Source organism: Chaetodon auriga, chromosome 2, assembly GCF_051107435.1.
Source record: "Chaetodon auriga isolate fChaAug3 chromosome 2, fChaAug3.hap1, whole genome shotgun sequence".
Lineage (NCBI taxonomy): Eukaryota > Metazoa > Chordata > Actinopteri > Chaetodontiformes > Chaetodontidae > Chaetodon > Chaetodon auriga.
The window spans coordinates 10,451,122-10,473,357 of NC_135075.1; the positions used below are offsets into that span (position 1 = coordinate 10,451,122).

The window sequence follows — 22,236 nt, forward strand, 5'->3', positions numbered from 1 at the left end:
TGCATTTACTTTCCATCACTGAACAGGAAATAGGACGGCCCTGGGTTGCGCCACAGCTGCTGAAGCGCTCTCAGTTGGTCTGAAGGAAGTTTCACTTCACTACAAATGTTAGACGAGCTTTCACATGAAGCGACGTGATGTTTCATAGTTGCTTTGTCCTTTCGTTCATGGAAAATGCTGCTTTTGCAACCTTAATTTTTGGTCATCATTCCCATTGCTAACATTTTACTTAGCAGTTCAGTACAGCTTTACACAGGCTCAGTCACTCAGAATGACTGACTTTAAGATATTTTCCAGATTATCTCCCACTCAGTGACTTCAAAAAATAAATAATAGATAATTCCTACTGAAACAATGATTTATGTTGCATACACTTGTTAGTAGTTTGTTAATGATGAACAATGCATAATAGCCATCAGACATGTCCAGTTTTCTGAATCTAGTTGTGTAAATCATTCATTTGGAAGTAAAAAACAACCAATAGCAGCTCACCAAAATCTTAAAGGGATACTCTCACAATTTAGTATTCCGCTTCCACAAGTTTGGAGACTTACAAGTAACATTTTTTCAAAAACAATCGGCAAAATTGAAGCAACTGAACCTCAGATGTCTCGACTTGTATTCAAAAGTGCACTGGAAACACTGGATCCTGCTTTTCCCATAATGCAGCTCTGTCTTGTTGGGCCCTCCCTGATTGGTGCATGCCTATTTCAAACTCCAAGCCAAATAACCCTGATGACTTCATCAGGGTGGAGGGCCGCTGTAGACGGCGACTTCTCGAATCACTGGAAACCTTTGAGACATTAAACTGCTGCGTCTCTGCTCTCTGTGGCCTCAAACATCCGAGCGCGGTGCACTGGTAGCCACGCCCCAACCGCTTCTGTCACAGCAGGTGTTTTCCATTAGCTCTTTTTCAGCGGTCAAAGGTAAAGCACCTGCTGTGACATCATTGATCAGGGAGTGGCCAGCAATGCAACACATTTTAAAGATTCAGCTGTTGCAGAGCAGAGACGCTGCGATTTTTGTGGCTCATGACTCAGTGATTCACTGTTTTACAGTGACAGCTCTACATCCTGCTGTTGCTGCCATCTATCGGTTTAATGCTTCACGTGGCTGCAGCGATGCAACACTGCGTGACAGCACTGTGTTGCACTATGTGTTGGGTGTGGTTAGCCATGCAACACAGATGAAGATGTTTAAATTTAGCGTACCACTGTTGCACTTTTAATGATTCTATTTCAATGATGCCTATCAGTGATTTCATCAGCATAACTATACTATTACCATTTCATTTGTAACACACAACACAGGCAATGCAGTCTGTAAGCCTGTCACACACTGACCCAGAGCAAGTGACGAACAGTCAGAATGAAATGGCTTATTAACCTATTCTGAAATAGAATAATATATTAATAAGGACTACTTGCAAAAGAATTGCGTAGATGAGTGCACTGGGTATAAACAAAAGCTATAACGCTTAACTAGCAGGAAGATGCCTGGACAGAAGAGAAGTGAGATTGAGGTTAGAAAGCACTCACAGCTATTCATGGTGCCTACCATTTCCTGAAAACACTCACAGCTATCACATCACACACAGCAGGGACTCCAGGGCAGCAGGTCACATGTTTGCCTATACTGGGAAATTCGTGAAATTCACCATCTGATTTGTGCAGAAACAGTACGGAGTGGCGTCTGCCACCCAGAGTTAACAATTCACCCAGCACAGCACATACAGTCTGGGGTATTAGAGGCACAATACACCTAATTTTTACTTTCCTCTCCCTCAGGGAACAGTAATTAAAGTCATAGCAACTTCCGATCCCGTCCTTGTAAGCCTGCATTCTGTGCACTGCTGCATTTGTGTGTCAGTGTCTGGTGGGTGATAGGGCTGTTCGATGCGTCAAACCAGAGGCAGAGGTGTAAAGCGCAGATCGGTGGGCTCCACTTCAAACACCTTGCAGACCACGACCGTGCTGCAGGAGGTCTCTGCAACACTCTGCTGCAATGATCCCATTTGACACAGCAGAGAAGAAGGTTACAGGTGGGGCGTGGTTTGATATCTCACTAAGTGATCTCCCAGCAGGCTTCAGCAAACGCCACAAAGTCGTGTTTAGGAGCTCTTGTCGTCTGCAACGTTAAAATGGACCAAAGGTGGATTCTGGTGATTTTGGTATTTTATCAAAGTAAGTTTAACCTACATTTTGCCGATAAGTCTGTTCACTACCATGTGGCAGCGTTAAAGTGTCCTCTGATCTGTTTCTTAGTCTTTTGCTTTTGGGGAGTGAATAATACTGCCGCTCGCATTTTATTATGTCTTTCAGAAATCACGTCCGGAGCAGGTGAGGACAAAAGTGTAAAGGAGGGCAACGAGGTTGAAATCCAGTGTCAGCCCAGTGAGGTGGGCTCCATGGTGGTCTGGTTTCGAGTACTGGACAACTCTGGCATGGAATTCATTGCGTCCTTCAGCAACAACGGCGTGCTAAAGTCACCCTCAAGTTCCTTCCCTTCCAATTTCAAGACCTCAAGGATTGCTCAAAATATCCTAATACTGAAGTCATTCAACAAAATTAAGGACAGCGGTGTTTACAGCTGTGCAGCTCTTTACAAAGGTACAGAACTGAGGTTTGGCACAGTAACCCGACTGCTCGGAGGTGAGTCTTGTTTCACGAGTTTGCTCTGATGATTATATGACGGCTGCTTTCAGCAACACTTTAATCACATCTGTCCTCTCTCTTAAGACAAAACTACAGCGGCCCAACTGACCACCGCCAAAACCATCACCATCAGACAAAGTCCATGCACAACTGCCGCGCCATGTGTTTGTAACAACAATTACAAGAAAGGTAAAATATTCCGAATCACGTCTGTGTGTAGTGAGTCCTGATCATCTTCATATTTATGATGCCGTGAAGACAAACAGGTGCTAAATGATTCCGTGCTTTGCAGAGGAAACCAGTCCTTTCATGTTTTGCACTCCAATCATACTGGGCCCACTGGTTGGCGCCTGTGGCCTTCTTCTTCTACTCCTCATCGTCGTCACCGCATACTGCAATCGTAAGTCCACCTGAAAGCTTAATTCTGCAAGAACAGCCTTCTTGAGGCCAGTTACAGGCCGTTTTGTTGTATGCCGTTTGATATGCAGTCAGTGAAAGTCTGCACTTTGGAAAGATGGCGAGTGTTATTTTAAATTCTGCAAATTTTCTGAACATTTTTTCTGCTTTGCTTCATTTAAACATGGACACTTTGCTGTGTGTAATGAGGTTTTTAAAAATGTTTGATTTGCTGTAGATGTAAGGACGCGGAGATGCCCGCATCATCACAAGAGGAAGTAAGTTATTTCTTCATTTATCTTGATGGTGTGTTTCCATTAAGGGCCATAGCCAAGATTCAGAAATACACTTTTAAATGTTTTAATTGCTCTGTCTTTTTCTTATTTATTTATTTATTGAGTTAGCTGTACAGTGATATTTTCTGCAGGATTCAATTAAATAAGTAGTTATTACCCTGAAAATCAACAGCTGCTCATAAACCCATTAATTTATTTTTCCACCTGCTTGTCTGTGTATAGTAGTGCTCTGTGTAGTTTTCCCTCTCTTTGTTCAGCTTTGTCCTCTTTGTTTTTCACTGTATGTCTATTTCTGTCTTCCACTATTTGTTCTGTGGGTAAATCCAGTGAGAGCAGCTTCAAACCAGCGTCACATCCCTTGTATGTGAACTCATGCGTGGCCAATAAATATGGTTCTGATGATGAGAGTTAACTAATGAAATTTGCCTGTAATCACCAACAAATGACAGAGGAAATTGTGACAGAATTCTTCATTTATTTATTGCAGTCTCACACGTGTCGTAAAAGTTGTTATATTAAAACATTCTGAGTCTAAACACAATGAAATAAGATCATTAATTACATGCGATGTATTCATTTTTAATTGTAGAACATAATTGCTCACAGGTTGCTAAAATCCATAAATTCCTAGAAATATATAAGTAATATGTTATAATATTAATATGTAAGACCTCAGTTTCCTCAATTGTAACCAAAGCCCTGCTTCCTTTTTATTTCCACTTGACCAATTATTATTATTATTATTATTATTATTATTATTATTATTATTATTATTATTATTATTATTATTGAATACCTTGTTTCTTTCCTATAGGCCTCGAGCAACACCTGATGGGAAACAGATGAGGACTGGCAGACATGTTTGATCTAGATTTCGCTGTCATTTCTTTAAACTGCAGTTATTTTACAGTGTTGTGTTCTTGTTGCAGAAATATTTTACAGTTTAACGACATTCATGCTGAATATTTGGCTGCCAACTTAAAAAGCTCTTGTAAAAAAAAGAGGATGAAGGATTAAACGCATCAGATGCGTTCACAGCTCGACATCGTCAGTATCATTTATTTAGCTGTATTATGCTTGATTGTTGATAACGCGTTCAGACTGAACTCTTCATGAAATAACGTGACATGAAATGTGTGTTCATCCAGATCAAATGAACATTGATCAAAGAAACCGCTGACGTCCTGAGAATATTAGAATTTAACTCTCTGATTCATGTTCATTTTCCTATTGAAATGTTTGCAAAAAGACTGTGTCTAGTTCATTTTGTTTTTGTATAGATTTCATTTTCATTTATATACAATCTGTACTTTGGGCTGTATTTTGGCTGATTCTTGTTACGTAATTTCTGTATTTTGCTTTAATTTTGGGATCTAACTGAGAACTTCAAATGAATTAAATAAGCATACTTCAGAAAATGATCTTGTCTGATAATATGATTTCTGGCAAGAGGATCACCTGAAATGTTGAAAACTATGGAATTTAAAAATAAAAATGTCATTTTTTTCATTTCTATTATTTCAAAGTAATGAGGAAAAATTATTAAACATTGTTTTTGTTTTGTAAAATTGGATGTACGGTGTTTTAGAATTATCTCACTGTCTTTTATAACTAAAACATATATATTAGCACTCAGACAAACATTCCTTCTTTGTCTTTATTTATGTTTCTTATTGTATTTATTTCTTTCACGCATCGAACCCCCACATTTGCATCCCCATCAGTCATTCGGGGTCTTGGCACAAAAATGTGAAGCTTCGTATGAAATTGGAGACAAGTCGTTCTGTTGTGCGTCCCCCGAGTGAAAAGGAAGTGGGCTGCTACGACTCTTTGCACAATGACAAACCACACAGTCAGGAGGAGAGACAAATATTCTCAGAGGAGATTCTGTTCCCGTTCCGTTTAATACGAACACATTTCCCCCGCACCTTTAAGAAAACAGTGTTTATTGATTTCCTGCAGGATTCAGCTCTGTCCACACATGCATCAAGGCAGCTCACGTCGGTTCGTGCTTCTCATTTCAGACACAAATCGGAGAAACCACACTCTACATACAGAAACTGCACTGTTCTAATTTTTACGTTTATTTAGTTAACATTCCCACATCTAAAATATCTCTCATATCTTTTGACTCACACCCACAGGAAACCTTTGACATGAAAAAAAAAAGAAAAAACTTGGGGAAAGTAAATTGATTTCTGACTTTACAGTTGAAAGCCCTTTCTAAATTATACAGTGTTGTCTTATATAGAGTAAAAATCTTTTTTTTTTTTACAGTATACAAACAAGGGCAGTTTACAAAGTTCCTCCTCCATTCACTAAGTGCACTTCTGGACACCAGCATTTTTTTTTCTACACAGCCAAATACATACAGACCCTTCTCTTGACAGATATTTCTCGACAGACAGTAAAAGGCAATTTGCAAGAAGCTCTCGAATACAGAATTAAGCTAAACATCTCCTGGAACTCCTCCATACATCATGTAAACTATGTGTTGTCCAAAATATAAGCAAACTAAGCTGTACACTAGTGTCTTAAAGGCATCCGACCGCATCATGATAGAAAACTTGGCTTTTCTGTGTACATCAAGATTGCACAAACATCCCGATACTATGCACCCACTCCGTACTGCTCCAAGGCGAGCTGACAGTCGCCACTGCTCCAACTGACATCACAACGCCACCGGGCTTAAATAAGCAGCGCGTTGTGGTATGAGTGCCGTCGGAGGAACAGAAACTGTCAGCTGAGATGTGTGTGCAGGACTCTGACAAGCAGCGCCTTCCTTCCTTCGACATGCTCAACGCACCAGCCGCCAAAACCTGTCTTTAATTCCTCTCCTTCCCCAGTTTCTTTCTTTGTCTGCTGATGACTCATTCTTTCATTCTCCATCCTGTATGAAAGTCTTCCTTTCTCCATAGACAGAAACCAAAAGCTTCTCTTCTCCTTAAATACATGTGAAACCAAGCAACAAAGGCGCTACACGTGGACCTGTTTGTGTGTGTGTGTGTGTGTGTATGTGTGTGTGTGTGTGAGCGTGGGTGGGTAGGTGTTGAGCAAGTGTTATGGGTATGTGTAGGTTTGTCTTTCATCCAGTATACATTCTTGACAATTTACAAAAATCGAATCAACATCCAGAGGGCAGCCCCCTCACTGATGCGCCCCTGTGGCCGGGAGGACAAATTGCTCCGACAACCTGCAACACAAGCAGCGACACATTCAGTGCTAACACGTGGACGTTTATCCTCTTCATGTTGAGCGTGTTACGTCTCTTATCAGGTAAAGTTGTGCAAAAGATGAGAACAAACCTCACCGAGTGGTCTAACTCTTTCCGCCCTTCTTTGCAGATGTTGGCACAACGTCTGAGCTTAGCTGAGCGGATAGCTGGTCGGTGGCAGAGGGCTCCCCTGCGTGGTGTTTCTGGAGTACAAGGTTATTGTTAAAAACTATGTATAGAAATGAAAAGAAGAAGCAGAACATTTGCATGCAATAATTAAGAGAGGAGAGTGCATCACATGCAGTTTTGCGCAGGCTCCATTGGTACAGATATTTGCTTTTACCCTGATTCATTTCTAAGCGCACAGATTCACTGACAGTCCATTTTCATGCACAGCCAAATGAACGGAGGCCTTCATGCAGGAGGCAGTTTGCTTACTTTAGACTTTGACTTTGACTTGCTCTTGCCCTGCAACAAAGTTGACACCTTGGTTAAGCTCAACAACCAGGTTCCCCATGAGGAGGTGGCTACTGATACAGTAAGTGCTGGTAAACAACCTATAGAGGGCGCCATGTAACTAAGGTTTTTACCATTGGATGTCGGGCTTTTCAGAGCTTTAGATCTGGGCAAGCATTTATCAAATTTTGACTTCAGTGAAAGATCAAATGCTTCACACAAACTGAACAATAAAACCAAGTCACCTCATTAATGTGACTTTTTACTTAAAGTTCTTTCCTCTAAAGTGCAGTTATTAGATGTTTGGTAATTAGGGGCCCTGGTCTTGAGTTAACTGACGTTTACTTTTTCAATAATGCCAGCTGATGGAGCAACCTTGCATCCTGATCTCACACAGATGCTCTTCTTACCTTTGGTTTGTCTGTCTTAGATTTGAACTCTGGGGCGTCTGGGAGCAATGTGCCTGAAAGGGAGTCTAGGACAGGACCGGCCATTGGCTGGGAAAGAATAAAAGAAATAAATCAAATAAATAATCAATTAAATAAACTTAGAAAACAATGGACACCATTTAACATGGGCCTGTTTTCATGGTAGACGTTTTGAATTGTCTTGTCATAGCAGGAAAAGCACAGGTGGAACTAAAATGATTAGCTCCTGCTCAGATGTGTTCTACAAGGAGGAGGTGTGAAGGTAGTTTGCTTGTTCTTTTCTCCGCTACCTTCAGGGGCTCAGAGTCCAGCACAGGAGGTTCCAGCTTTGCTGTGGCTGCAGATGATGCAGTGGGCCTTGGAACAGTATCAAAGTCACCGGACAGCAGGTCCAAGGCTGTTTTATCATCCATAGTTTCCTACAGAAAGACAGGAGATCAAACTCTCTGCACGTCGACTGTCAAATATATATATAGTGTGTGTTTGTGTGTGTGTGTGTGCGTGTGTGCATTTTTACCTTCTTGGGTGCTGCAGCTGCTTTTGCCTCTGCTTCTGCCATTTTCTTTAAAATGAAATTGATGAACATTAGACAAGTTACTATCACTACGATATACTGTAAATGAATCAACAGCCTCACACAGTAGAACAATTTCCCCGTTTCTTTATTACATCTTCCGCTTCATTAGTACAAAATTTAACTGTTGTTTTGCAATAAAAAACTGACATTAAAATCTTGGAGCCGTTATATTCTTACTGTTTCCAACAAAACATGCACCAAAACTATGAATGAAGCTCACAGCAGCAGCTTCAGAAAAACTTCAATGTTGACTAACAAGGCTAAGAGTCTGAAGCCAGGTTAGCACAGTGAGGCTGCATTAAGAGTAAAAGTGAGGGGGTCAACAAATGCTTTAGGATTCACCATCTGGGAAGCATAAACGCCTGAAGGAGATTTCATGGCAAACCATCTAACAGTTGTGAGATGTTTCAGTCTAGATCAGTGAGGTGGACCACGGATCAGTAGATGTCAGTTTACCTTATCTTCCTCAGTGGGTCGATACTCTGGCGGCAGCGTGTCGTCTCTCTCTCCCATCTTTATCAGCTTCTCTTCAACGACCTTTTTCTCCTGCAATGACCGTGCAAGTCAGGACAGCTGAAGTGACTGCTGGACTTTTTAGTCTGAGCACTCCGAAATGAAAAATATTTTCTCTCGCGCTGGCTATGCTCGTAAAGGCTCACTGGATACCTTGACAATGTCTTTGGCGGGAACTGGGGCAGGCTGAGGCGTGGGTTTGATATCCTTCAAGATGTCTGACAGAGCGTCCAGGGCATTGTCTGCTCCCTGCACAAACACAGGCAACAGATTCTGATTGACCTGCAGGCTTTTCCACAGTCTAACTGGTCCAAAAAGGCTTGAGCTGTATTTATGAGTTTACCTGCGGGTCAGTTTCTGTGGGAACATAAGCAGACTTCACTGCTGGAGCAGCAGTGGCCGCAACGAAATCTCCTGCCAAGGCATCCAGAGCAAAGTCTGCAGAGGGCTGAGGGAGTGACAGAATGAAGCATATAAGATCTGTCGGACTTTAGCTTTGCAAAGAGGCATCTGTCTGTCACAGTGTACTGTTTACGGCTGCAGTAAATAGTGCTACATCCACAGTGTACCTGTGCAGGAGGAGCTGAAGGGGTGACAACAGGAGCCTGGACAGTCGGAGCTGCCGAGGAGGTCACGAAGCCTCCAGACAAAATGTCAAGAGCCTCACCAGTGCCCATGGTGGGCTGCAGGAGGAGGAGAGGAAGGACATGGAGGAGAGAGAGACATATGTTGTATATCAATATCCTGCAGTTATTGTTGTTTATATGACAGTGATACTTTGAGAGCCTTAAAGTGAATGTGTCCCAGTCTCACCTCAGGTTTGGGAGGAGGCAGTTTTCTGAGTTCGTCCTCTTTAAACCTGTAGTCTGGAGGAAGCGTGTCTTCCCTCTCTCCTACAAGCACACCCTTCTCCTTTTTCAGTTTGTCCTCCTATGAAAAGGAAAAGAAATGCAGAAAAGAAATTACAACACATGAAATTACAAACACACATGGACTTGAATTTCCCTTGGGGATTAATAAAGTATCCATCTATCTATCTATCTATCTAGGGTACTGTGTCGACATCATCCTTTACGATATATGTCAATCTGATTCATTCTATATGTAATGCAATAAAAATGTAAATGACGGGTGAGTGAGTCCGTGTCTCTGTGTGTGTCCCATACCGACACCATGTCCTCAGGTCTAAGTTTGGGGAGTTCAGGTTTTGGTTTGTCTGCAGCCAACGTATCACCAAGCGCACCAAGAGCGTCCAGAGACATGGAGTCATCCTGAGGAAAAAAGAGGCGAGGAAGGACATAATTTAGCTGTGACAGTTTTGATTGGAAAGAAAATGACAGAGAGTGCGACACGCTGGCTGAAAAAAGTCATGGGATGGTAGAGAACACAAGAACAGGCACACACAGCTGAGAGTACAGAGTTGTTTCCAGGAGAAACACGGCATAGAGGGACACGGTGCTGTGCAGATATACAAACACACACACATTCAAGCACACCGATAGTCTTACCTGTGGCGTCTTCTTGGTCGAAGGAGGGGCAGGCGCCTGAACTCCAGAAGCTTTAGCTGGAGACACAAAATCTCCAGAAAGTACATCCAGAGCTGACAAATCCTCCACTTTGGTCTGGAAAACAGAGACAGCAGCTTTCAGCAAAAACACAGAATTCATAAGGAAGTCTTAAAAATTCATATTGATTTAAACAGAGTCTGAAGAGAAGAGCTCAACATTCTGGGAAATACACTTATTTGGTTTCTTGCCAAGAGTTAGATGCAAAGATCGATGCCACTCTCAGGTCTGTATGCTAAAGGTGAAGCAAGGAGATGTTAGCTAGCTTAGCATAAAGACTAGAAACGGGGAAACAGTTAGCCTGGCTTAATTAAACCATGTGTTGTTTCTACACTCAGTTTTTGTGGGTTAAAATAATAACATATTATATCGTGAGCTTTAGAGGTGCTAGCATGCAGATGTTTTTTACTCTTGGACAAAGCCAGGCCAGCTGTTTTCCCAGGTCTACTTTGAATGCTAAGCTAAGCTGTCCAGCTGCTGGCTGTAGCTTCATTTTAACGTACAGTGGTATCAACCTTTACATCTAACTCTCAGCAAGACAAAGCATAAGCATATTTCCCCAAACTGTCAAATTTATCCTTTAACAAACAAAATACATATTGAGAGGGAAATGAGAATATGCTAATGCTAAAATTCCACTTTCTCCTACAAAATGCACAATTATTATTAAACAAGTAGCACACAAAAATGCTCAGTGCCACCATCAGTGCTGCTTCTGTATGCAGAGTTCATCTACAGGCAGCAGTGACAGATCCACAGTGTACCTGTGCAGGAGGAGCTGAGGGGGTGACAACAGGAGCCTGGACAGTAGGAGCTGCCGAGGAGGTCACGAAGCCTCCAGACAAAATGTCCAGAGCCTCACCAGTGCCCATGGTGGGCTGCAGGAGGAGGAGAGGAAGGACATGGAGGAGAGAGAGACATATGTTGTATATCAATATCATGCAGTTATTGTTGTTTATATGACAGTGATACTTTGAGAGCCTTAAAGTGAATGTGTCCCAGTCTCACCTCAGGTTTGGGAGGAGGCAGTTTTCTGAGTTCGTCCTCTTTAAACCTGTAGTCTGGAGGAAGCGTGTCTTCCCTCTCCCCTACAAGCACGCCCTTCTCCTTGTTCAGTTTGTCCTCCTATATGAAGAACAACAGGTGGACAGAATAATGCTGAATGTCTGTGTGAGGAGCAGATATGCAGACAGCAGGAGGCTTTCTGCAATCAGAAGCTGTGAAGTCTGTGCCAGTGAGTGTTTGTGCTCCTACCGACACCATGTCCTCAGGTCTGAGTTTGGGGAGTTCAGGTTTTGGTTTGTCTGCGGCCAACATGTCTCCAAGAGCACCGAGAGCGTCCAGAGACATGGAGCCGTCCTGAGGAGAGGACAGGAGATTTTACTCTGCTGATCTGTCGTACATTCATAGTTTAACCAGTGTAATAAAACGTCTCTCCCACATGAAAGAGGGACAAGGCAACCTGGTGAAACTGACAGGAAATATGAGAGAGGGAAAGACAAGCAGGGAAAAGATTGTGTACAATTCCTGCATCTCACCAGACCAGTCTTGGGCTTGGCGTCAGTGGAGTCCTTTCCAGCGGCAGTTTTCTCTACTTTGGTGTTTTTATCAGCAGGACGAGCGCACACAGCCACAGGGGGAACTGCAGAGGATTCAACTTTCTACACCAGACAACACAGAAGACATTTAACTTTCTATTAAAGGTCTAACTGAACGAAGGGTTGCACTCTGCAACGTGATCACAAAATATTTAAAGAAATTCTTATCCAATGCATAAATGTTGCTATACTATTTTTATTATAACAAAATAGCTCCTTTAAAATAACTTATGATGTCGGTGCTAATTAGCAAGTGTTAGCACGCTGACATAGTGAACTAGAATGATGAATATGCCTGGTAAGCATTATACCAGCTAAAAATCAGCATGTTAGCATTGTCATTGTGTGCATGTTAGCATGCAAGTGCCGCTGTGCAACCTCCCAGAGCTGCTAGCATGACTGTAGACTCTTAGTTGTTTTTGACAAATCAGCCAAGAGACTCATGCATGGAAGGAGATGTAAGTTGGGTGTACCTTGGCAGTAGAAGCAGAAAGTACAGACTCCAGAGAGAAGTCATCAGAGACTTTGTCCGCCTTGGATTTGTTATCACCAGGGGCAGGACACACCGCCACAGGACGTGCAGGGGCATTCTACAATAACCAAGACAGAACATTTGAAGAGATAACAGATACTGTGTGTCTGCTTTTATCAGTTTGTCCACTTTTACCAGTGATCCACGGTGTACCTGTGCAGGAGGAGCTGAGGGGGTGACAACAGGAGCCTGGACAGTAGGAGCTGCTGAGGAGGTCACGAAGCCTCCAGACAAAATGTCCAGAGCCTCACCAGTGCCCATGGTGGGCTGCAGGAGGAGGAGAGGAAGGACATGGAGGAGAGAGAGACATGTTGTATATCAATATCCTGCAGTTATTATTGTTTATAACACAGTGATACTTTGAGAGCCTTAAAGTGAATGTGTCCCAGTCTCACCTCAGGTTTGGGAGGAGGCAGTTTTCTGAGTTCGTCCTCTTTAAACCTGTAGTCTGGAGGAAGTGTGTCTTCCCTCTCTCCTACAAGCACACCCTTCTCCTTGTTCAGCTTGTCCTCCTATATGAAGAACAACATGTGGACAGAATAGTGCTGAATGTCTGTGTGAGGAGCAGATATGCAGACAGCAGGAGGCTTTCTGCAATCAGAAGCTGTGAACTCTTTGCCAGTGAGTGTTTGTGCTCCTACCGACACCATGTCCTCAGGTCTGAGTTTGGGGAGTTCAGGTCTTGGTTTGTCTGCGGCCAGCGTGTCGCCAAGAGCACTGAGAGCGTCCAGAGACATGGAGCCGTCCTGAGGAGAGATTGTGCATGAAGTTAATAATCTACTAATCTGCCACATATAAATAAACTACAGAAATGAGAAGAAGAGAGTGTTGGACAGGGACAATGGCATGAAGTATTTTGTCCACTCCTGTCAGTCTCACATCATCAGTCTTGAGCTTGGTGTCCACTTTGGCATCTTTCTCCATCTTGGCTTTTTTATCAGCAGGAGGACACACAGCCACAGGGGGAACTGCTTTCTGTGACAGGCAACAGACAATTCAAGTAGTTAAACCCTGAAAACAACAGAATATCTGAGCACCTTCAGTATCTCATGACATTTTTAGTTGTAATTTATAAAGAGAGAGATCTGACCACCCAAGAAGAGAGAAAAGGAGGTGCGAGCTTGCTGTACCTTTGAAGTAGCAGAGGGAAGTCCAGCCTCAAGGGAGAATTCATCTGAGACTTTCTCCATCTTGGCTTTTTTATCAGCAGGAGGAACAGCTGCAGGGGTTTGAGATTTCTGCAACAGAGGCACAACATGAGACAATTCAGTCCTTCAGCCAGGGGCCACTGTGATGACTGCACAGAGACTTGACGGTTTACTGTACCTTCACAGGAGGTGGTGCAAAGTTAGCAGGGCCAGCAGATGAGGCACTGACGCTTTCTACATGCTCCTTTTTCTTTATATTTCAAGGGAAAAAACACAAGATGGGAACTTGTTAGACTGCTAAAGCGCAAAGCTATGACTTGAAAGTTCATGTGTGCATTGGCATTGGCGATACTGTGTACAGCAGACATGCAAACTGGGAATTTTAAGTATGGACTCCTAAGAGGGTATATGGGGTGTAAAGGTGGAGGAGGGACTAGCAGTTGAGTGCTACATGCTTGAAGAATCTGACCTCTTGCACCTGTGAAGACGAAGCAGTCATGAAACCAGCTGAGAGAGAATCCAGGGCCTCGTCTGTGCTCAGTGGTTTCTGAGATAAAACACAGAGTATGCATCACCACCAGACAAAACATCATATCTATGCATAGTCAGATTTCTTTTTTTAAACTAGAAATCTGGTGAATTTAGGAAGAATTACTCCAAATTGTGCTCCATGACAGTCACAAGATCCTCCACTAGGTGGCATGTCTGACTAAGTCAAAGGCAAACAAAAGGGCAAAATAATGCAAAGCAGACTGCATGTACCAACAATGAGGGAAAAGTCCGGACACACCCTTCACATTCCATGAAGAGTACAAGAATCGCAAGTAAACTCCCTCAAAAGACAAATTTGACACATACAAGCGATCTGATTTAGCAAAACCATGATACGCATCAAAATTAAAAACACAAAACTCACACTGGAGGAAAATGGGTGGAAACAGATCGTGAGACAAAGAACCAAACAAGTCTCTTGCAAGACAAGATGACAAAGTGGGAGTAGGCTATGATGCAAAAGTGGGTGTGTTGAGGGTGAGTAAATAGTACCCTACGTATGGGTGGATATCAAAGTGTGTAACAGATGTATCAGTGTCTCTGTGGTTGTGCACGTTTCAAATGAACATTTGGGTTTGGTCAGACAAGCGCGAACGAGCTCGGATGAAGAAGGTGGGTCTTGTGTAGTTTGCTGTGACAACACCCACAAGTGTAGTGCAACATTCCCCACTCTAGAGGAACCAGGAGATCATACAGTGGAAACACTGCTTCCTGAATGTGTGTGTAATGTGATTTGCTTACACATACTGCTAAAAGTTGAGTGAATGAGCCACTTTGGAGAGTGAGTCCCTGAACTGCATGTGTACCAAAGTTAGCAGAGTGCCGGAGGGGGCAACTCCACTTAATGTGAAAGGTTCACTTACAGGAACGTCCTTGGGTTTAAAATCTGCGGGAACCGAAGCCTACAAAGAAACAGATCAATTTTAGACTGGAGGAAAAAAGGTAAATGCTGAAATCCTTAAGGGTGTCAACAAATACTGAACCTTTAAGCCTTAAAGGTTCATCCAAATTGCAAAGAAAAACAAATCCCTGACATATTCTTTGCCTACAAAAAAGGCTAAAATTGGCAAACTTTTATTTTAAATATGGGACTATAAGATCAAAGAATATCTAGATTATGAATCTGAGCAGGGTTTTTAGGCCAGCATTAGCAGATTATGTCATTCACTGCTTAAGACATCATTTAGTACCAAAAATGTATGAAGTTTGATGCTCAGCCCTATTCATCTCCGATACAATGGAGGTAAATGAACTTTTGTTTAGCAATGAAAAACTACTCTTGATAATCCACAGACAGGACAGCAACTACTTCCTACTGAAGAAATAGTCCCTATAAAAGGTGTTAACAGTGATGGGACAAAAAAAAACACACACCATGCGACAAAGCTAATTTTTGAATCAGACTGAGACTGAGGAGAACTGACCATATCTTCAAATCTGTAGTCTGGAGGCAGTGTGTCGTCTCTTTCACCACACTTCTGAGCCTTCTCGGAACCAACTCCATGCTGAGATACATGCAACACACACGGTTACTCCCAGTAGAGCCATGCTGCATATCAGTGTGTTCAAATACTCCATACCCCCCCCTCCACACACACACACACACACACACACACACTGTGGCTATGCTGTACCTCTTTGACCTCTGGTCCAGTGTATACAGGCTGTTGCGGTGCGACAGGATCAGCTGATGGCAGTATGCTGGCCAGGGCATCAAAGGGATCTTGTGCAGGTGCCTGCACATGCAACACAACTCAGCACACTACAGCAAGAAACATGCTTTTCAAAGCAAACTCACACAACACACGTAAGTCTTTACCTCTTTGGCTCCTTTAGCTGCTGTGGACGGAACCTCAACCTGCACCTGCAACACAGATCCACAATCAGTACACACACCTCAATGAAATGAAATAAAAACACACAAACTGCACTACCTGATTGTAAACTGATCAATGTGCATCAGGCCAAACCTTATTTTTCCTCATGATAATCCCAGAAAAATCTGTTAATATTCTTGAACCCTGACACATTCCCCCACAGTCTGACACAATGAGAAATTTCACCAGTCATGTAAATATTTAATGCATTATATCTATTTTGTACGGACAGGAAATAGACAGGACGAAAGTATCAGACAGCTTCCACCAGTTTCAAGATCGTCTACCTTTGTTTGTGCAGCTGGCTTTGATGTTTTAACAGGATCAGCTTTAGACACATCAGCTTTGAGTGTTGTGCTAGCAGTGGCACTCTAAAAACAACAAATTTGAATCTATTATAAGCCGAATACACGTCAAGCAAAATGACAGGTCTGCTGTGCATGCACAAACTCAGTAATATCCCCTAAGAAACAAATGAAACACAGGACAGGCCAAAGATTCATTAACTCGATGACAGTCTTGACTGAAGTGTCAGCAGGTGTTGTGCAATGAAACTAGCTTGAGAAGACAAACCAACAAGCTGCACATCACTCCGCTGCGCTTGTTTCCTCTGGCTGACTCAGATTTATGACGTACCGGCATGTGTGGTGTTGCAAGTGGACAGGTGTGCACTATTTGCAAATACAATGACAAGTGTCGGCATGCTGAGCAAAGGGCTGCAGAGTAAAGAACAGAAGTCCTTTATACCTCCAAACCGGCCATGACCAAAGTAGAAAAGAGAGGGCAGAAACAATGATTTGATTCTAAAGGAACTCCCACAGCGAGAAATGTCCGAAGCGAGTATGTGAATGTTCTCAAGTAACACAACCCGATAAGTCTCTGCGACACACAGAGGATGTTGCAGAAAGAAAGAAACAACGACCAAAGCAAGCCTTGAAAAGTACACCCGGAGGGAGTCGCAGAGGCAAAAAAGAGTCTGAGAAGCCTGTAGCCGTCAATGTACCTTGGCTGTGCCAGCAGCTGCAGCTGCTCCAGCGGCAGAAGATGGAACTGTAGCTGTGGCTTTGACTTGGGAGACAGGTGTAGTCTACGAACATGTGGCCAAATGATTACTCAAAAACACAAGGGTGAAAGATTCACAGCACTTGAAAAGTCAGTAAACATGTTCACAAGAGACGAAATTTTAGACTGTTAGTTAACACAGAGCAGCGGAAATGATCTCAGTGGTCAGATCTGCCACTGTAGTTTCAAATGTGCGTCTACTGAAGCTAATCTGACCATTGATCAGTGTGTGTGGTTAAATGCTGGTGCTTTTAGCCCATTAAAATACATTCTGTACTTAACAGTACTGCTGACCTTTCCCTAAACTTTGATTTTCTGTCTCTCAGGAAGCTGAACCGGAGCCTTGAAACCAGCTTGAGATATTCAATGCAAAGCAAGCAGAAAACGTTGGTGTTTTCAGGAAGCCCTCATACTGTATCTGAAATGTGAGAGTCAGTGATATGCTGTCTGACACTAAAATCTAAAAATCTACAATAAACCAAAAGAAAGTTACCGTACCATAAAAAAAAGAAAACAGGCACACATGACTGAAAAACATCATGTGATTCATGTGATCATGTCGTTTCATAAGAGAGGCTGCTCTTTAGCAGCTGACACAAACAGCACGTATGTTCGAGTGTCCCACCTGAATATGGCTCAATCAACAAGCTCTTCCACATCAGTCAAGTTCAGAATAAGTATGTAGAAAATCGATCAAGTTTTCAGGAAAATGGTCAGCAGTAATGGAAATACACCAGAACAAAGGACAAGAGCTCTCATCATGATGACACCGTTACCTTTGACGTCTGTTTCGGACCGCCCCTCGACCCAGCTGACGTCATGTCAACAACAGTACCCCCAGCGGACGACATGTCAATAACAGTAGCACCTGCCAGCGTAGTGTTAGTCTACAAACCAAGGAGCATGAGAGAGTTACTCGTGAAGGCGTTTCCACAGATCGTGGTGAGCATTCATCCCAGGAGCGATGATGTGAGAGCTCATTAATGTGACACAGCCAGTGTTCATGGTTCTGCTGCATGTGAAAGGTCAAGACGTTTAGACGGCTGAGTCAGAGAGACAAAGCATTCAGAGAGGTTTTGTGAGATGAAAAGAAGATGAAGCCAGTGAAGACGAGATGAGAGCTGCCTCGTGATGAGCACACACTCAGAGTGTAGAAGGAAGCAGTGATTCGTGTTACATCGCATCCAAACAGCCAAAAGCCCCCTCCGCTTTTATTTAGGCATCCAGAGTCTGTCTACCTCAGGTTTGGCTTGAGGTGCCCCTTTTCCTGCTGTCCCAACTGAAACGCTTCCTCCTGCGGTGACGCCACTTCCTGTGGCTCCGCCTGTTGCTGTGGTGACCCCCCCAGGCTTTGTAGCCATGGTGGATGCTGATGATGCCTTCTGCAACGCACCAGGTGTGGAAAAGTCTAGTTTCATTACAGCTCATTGGATGCTTGCATTGCCTGTAGGCTATGTTTGCTTGTGCCAACAGCTTATGTATTTTCTGTTTCAAGACAACATGAACTGAACTGTTAAAAGAGAAATCCAACGATTTTACACACAAAAGTCATAACGTGTTTTTAAGCTGCCATCTGTGAAGTGTACGGTGACGGCCTCTAAAAACGGCATGTGTGGTCCCATCTTTGAGAGATGTATATTAGGCTGGATCATGGCTTTTTATTTGTATTTACAGCCAGCATTAGCAACTGGAAGCTAAGGGACAAAACAGGAAGTGGTACAGGTTAAAAATAAGTGAGGGTATCTTCACCTCTGCTGCTTAAATTTTGAATATTTTTTACAGCATGTTTCTTTCCAGTTGCCCAACTTTAGTGAAGTACAAAATCAAATCAATAGAGGACCCCTTAAACTTCATACAAAGAGGTAAAGATAATGCTTTGGATGGTCTTTATTGATGGAGCTGCTCACACACTGCTACTGAAACATGATCAGCCGTACCCCACAAGGATAACAACTGAGTAATACAAGCTTAGTCTATAAATAACTCTGTAAGCTTAAAACATGTAATTCTCTCACATTGTATTCTATTACTGTTTCAAACACTGCTGCATCTATTTTCTGCACACAGCCACTTTCACAGTTCACATGTCCCACAGAAGCCAGACGAAGTGGAAGCCCAGCTGTTGAAGGCCAAGTGAAAACACTTCAGACTGGTCCTGTTGATTTGTTCTATCAAAACACTGTCTGGCCTTTAAGAGGGAAAACACCTAAAGACTCAGTGAAAGCCCTGTGTTTCAGAGCAAATCAGGTTGAAGACATTGTTTCAAGACAAAAGCTGGTCACTAAGAGACTTTCATTACTCTCACCCGAGAGAAAGAGACTTTCACTTTTATCCAAGAAGTCCTGTTTGTCCTGTCCTGAACTGGATAAACAAGACTTTTAATTGAGTAAAGTTTTTGCTGAATAACTCTTAAAAGTCTTTGTTGACATTTGCCAACTATTTTCTAGCAACATGACAAACATGACATGCAAAACTGACACGGAGTCACGAGCAGCACAACTGCTTCATAGTCACAATTCCTGAGTTCTTGATCAACGTACTGACAAATCATTTTAACATGTATGCTTCCTAAAGTTAGATTTCAACAAACATTTAGGAACTATCATAACATCTGGGAATGACTACAGTCCATGGCAAATCGGACTGAACAGGAAGGAACAATCACTTTTATCCATTGTTGTGAGAGCACCATTAAGGGGTTAAACTGCTTCCCCCGTCGGAGAAGCTGGGTGTTACCTCGCTTGTGCTTGAATGGAAGGAAAAGGAAAGTTTTCTTTACTGTGCGCTTCTGCTCAGAGGACACGGCTAAACCTACCCCCCCAGTTTACTACAAGGAAACACTACAGTCCACATAATGGGCAGGTCAGAGGTCAGATGGAGATTGTTCAGAAAGAGCGGCAAGAAGAGGAGAGGTGAAGGGCTACTGAAGAGGAATGTTTGATACCTCGTACTGTGCAGGCCTCACGGTGGAGCCCTGAGCTGCTGGTTTGGGTGTGGCCTGGCTGGGCTGCGACTAGAGAGAAGGAGACAACCAGAAAGAGAGAGAGAGAAAGGTGACGCATGTGCAGTGAAACATCGACCAGAAGCCATCATAATCATTTCGACACTGACACAAAACAACTTGTCTGTTTGATTTGTGGAAAACTGAACATTCCATGCAGCTTATTTCTGGACGGGGAGGAACACATGCAGACATGGCAGCACAGCTTGGAACGGCACTTTCTAAGACAAAGATGAAGGACAACAGACAGACAGCTAACAGACAGACAGCTAACAGACAGACAGCTAACGACAGAGCTACAGGGCAGCAACACAAATACATCCATCATCCTGCATTTAGAGGTGCTTGATTCAAGCACTACATTCCAGACTGCAGGGTGCGTCTGCTGTTTGACAGCAGACAGCAAAGAGACCAAGTGTTATTGTTGTCTTCGGTTGCCTTGGCAACTGACAACAGTGGCAACAAATGTAGGATTCAAGTTACTATGAAGACACACAGCATAAAAACTTACACTGAGATCATTCATTTCAACAAGGTCGGCCGAAGACACACACACACACACACATACACACACACACACACACACACACACACACACACACACACACACACACACACACACACACACACAGCAGTGATATCCGTGCTGCACTGCACTTCCTCACACTGTCAGTGGAGCTGTGACCTTAGATTTCTTCTTGATAAGATCTGAGTTTCTGCAGCTGATGCTCTTTTCTGTTCAGCTGCAAACGTGATCAGCCTGAAGATCCAGTTTATTGTCTGGTAGCTGGTCATCAGACTGCTGCCACAAATGTAAATCACATCAGTTCATGAAGGACCAAAGCAGAGAAGAAGCTCCACATGTAGAATGGAGTCACTGTGTGTCCATGTGTGTTCACGTATTTTCCCTTATAAAACTCTATTTTTAATGCTATAATAAAAGAAGTAAAAAAGCTTCAGCACTCTTCCTACTGGGAGTGTCCTGTTTCGTCAATAGTCTATTACCATTTCCCACATTTTAGGTTAAAGAGCTTTGTTCAAAGTATTACTGTTGGACTAAGAGTAACGTGTTTCACAATGAGCAGAAGTAGCGTAATCCCAGTCGAGTCACTCATTGCTTATGGCTTACTGACTAAGATAAACAGCAGACTTTCCTTCTTTGCTGCTGACTGAACATCATTTCAGTGACATCACTAAAATACACAGTTCAGTCACACTAAGGTCTTAATGTTTCACCCAGAGGTAAGTACTTTACATTTTGGGGTTATTTGGGATTATTAATCACAATTTGGCATTAACTGGGACCCAAAGTCAATGAGAGTCATCCAGAAACAGATTAAATATCCATTCACAACCAACTGACAGACAGCCATCAATTTGTTCTTTGACACGTGTAACTATACAAAACTGTATTAAACTAGCGTGTTTCTTTAAAATGTACATGGCAGGACAGGATACACAGAGACACCATCAAAACACAAAGCAGCAAATGACTGTACTCAAACACTAATTAAACCAGGCTGACAAACCTGGCCTAGTCTGGATTCTTTCAATACTTTATTTCTGAGGGAACTTAATCCTATGTACCAGTACTGTCTTTTTAAATCAATACATTTAATTAAATGTAAAAAAAATCTAACAAAAAAATCAGCATACACAATATATATATAAATACATTTTCTAACACAAACACATAATTCAAACAAACTTAAGATATTGTCAGGATTTTGTACTGAGCAGAACATTTTACATCTGAAAAGTGAACTTGTCAGAGCCACTCCTGAGGTCAAACTATGTCAAATATGCTGACTATGTTAAAAACTTAGTACTTCTATAGCACAATTTCTTGTTGCTCAGCAGTCCACAAATGCACCAGCAGCATACGCCTGAGGCCGACAGTGACCTTGGCCATATACACATCAGCTCTTCTACAGACTTCTTCCTCAGACCGGGGGTCAAGGGAACAACCTGGACTTGGTCATCACAGACCGGACTCAACCCTGGACCTTCATATTGTAAAGCAAAGTGCTAACCTGCTGATCCACCAACAGCAACACACGCCACGATTTTAGAGTAGAACCAGAAAAAAGCTAAATGGTTATTGTCATCATCTCTCTCACCTAATAAAAAGAGTAAGACCTAGTTCACAGATTAATCATGGAAACAAGGATACTGTCACTTTTAAAACTTTTAAAACTTTAAGAAAAAGTCGATGCAGCGAAGCAGAAGTACAATCCTCAACAGTATACAAACAGTGTACTAAATATACTTCTTTCTGAAGGTAGCCATGCATGCAGTTCAGTATTTCTGAGGCATGCCGCTGTCTCCAGGTGGAGCCCAGTATGAAGCAGAGCCCAGCCCAGTCCT

General features: G+C 42.7%; 2 protein-coding genes across 25 annotated transcripts in view; one reads left to right on the forward strand and one right to left on the reverse strand.

The window, feature by feature from the left end:
- The first annotated feature begins 2,084 nt into the window (after nt 1-2,084).
- cd8a (CD8a molecule) lies at nt 2,085-4,657 on the forward strand. The gene is made up of 6 exons (XM_076748763.1): nt 2,085-2,183; nt 2,322-2,651; nt 2,739-2,843; nt 2,947-3,054; nt 3,289-3,328; nt 4,161-4,657. The coding sequence occupies exons 1-6, from the start codon at nt 2,141-2,143 to the stop codon at nt 4,210-4,212; spliced, it is 678 nt and encodes a 225-aa protein (XP_076604878.1). The 5' UTR covers nt 2,085-2,140; the 3' UTR covers nt 4,213-4,657.
- Nucleotides 4,658-4,950: 293 nt separating this feature from the next.
- Nucleotides 4,951-22,236, reverse strand: part of cast (calpastatin) — a 35,858-nt gene continuing 18,572 nt past the window's right edge. For 6 of the 24 annotated variants that reach the window (XM_076753533.1, XM_076753559.1, XM_076753483.1 and 3 more), the window contains 34 exons: nt 19,813-19,881; nt 18,107-18,250; nt 17,645-17,755; nt 16,810-16,893; nt 16,094-16,177; nt 15,749-15,793; nt 15,564-15,665; nt 15,354-15,434; nt 14,793-14,831; nt 13,847-13,924; nt 13,556-13,627; nt 13,360-13,467; nt 13,109-13,204; nt 12,871-12,975; nt 12,625-12,741; nt 12,383-12,496; nt 12,171-12,287; nt 11,638-11,760; nt 11,354-11,458; nt 11,108-11,224; nt 10,864-10,977; nt 10,043-10,156; nt 9,701-9,805; nt 9,348-9,464; nt 9,104-9,217; nt 8,878-8,982; nt 8,688-8,783; nt 8,478-8,567; nt 7,962-8,006; nt 7,735-7,863; nt 7,427-7,513; nt 6,999-7,028; nt 6,657-6,763; nt 4,952-6,539 (listed from right to left, as the gene is read on the reverse strand). In XM_076753533.1, coding sequence (XP_076609648.1) covers nt 6,665-6,763; nt 6,999-7,028; nt 7,427-7,513; nt 7,735-7,863; nt 7,962-8,006; nt 8,478-8,567; nt 8,688-8,783; nt 8,878-8,982; nt 9,104-9,217; nt 9,348-9,464; nt 9,701-9,805; nt 10,043-10,156; nt 10,864-10,977; nt 11,108-11,224; nt 11,354-11,458; nt 11,638-11,760; nt 12,171-12,287; nt 12,383-12,496; nt 12,625-12,741; nt 12,871-12,975; nt 13,109-13,204; nt 13,360-13,467; nt 13,556-13,627; nt 13,847-13,924; nt 14,793-14,831; nt 15,354-15,434; nt 15,564-15,665; nt 15,749-15,793; nt 16,094-16,177; nt 16,810-16,893; nt 17,645-17,755; nt 18,107-18,250; nt 19,813-19,881 — 3,156 coding nt within the window. In that variant the 3' untranslated portion in view covers nt 4,952-6,539; nt 6,657-6,664. Of the gene's footprint in view, nt 6,540-6,651; nt 6,764-6,998; nt 7,029-7,426; nt 7,514-7,734; nt 7,864-7,961; nt 8,007-8,477; nt 8,568-8,687; nt 8,784-8,877; nt 8,983-9,103; nt 9,218-9,347; nt 9,465-9,700; nt 9,806-10,042; nt 10,157-10,863; nt 10,978-11,107; nt 11,225-11,353; nt 11,459-11,637; nt 11,761-12,170; nt 12,288-12,382; nt 12,497-12,624; nt 12,742-12,870; nt 12,976-13,108; nt 13,205-13,359; nt 13,468-13,555; nt 13,628-13,846; nt 13,925-14,792; nt 14,832-15,353; nt 15,435-15,563; nt 15,666-15,748; nt 15,794-16,093; nt 16,178-16,809; nt 16,894-17,644; nt 17,756-18,106; nt 18,251-19,812; nt 19,882-22,236 lie in introns of all 24 variants that reach the window. The other 18 variants (XM_076753643.1, XM_076753626.1, XM_076753491.1 and 15 more) reach the window with 17 other exon arrangements.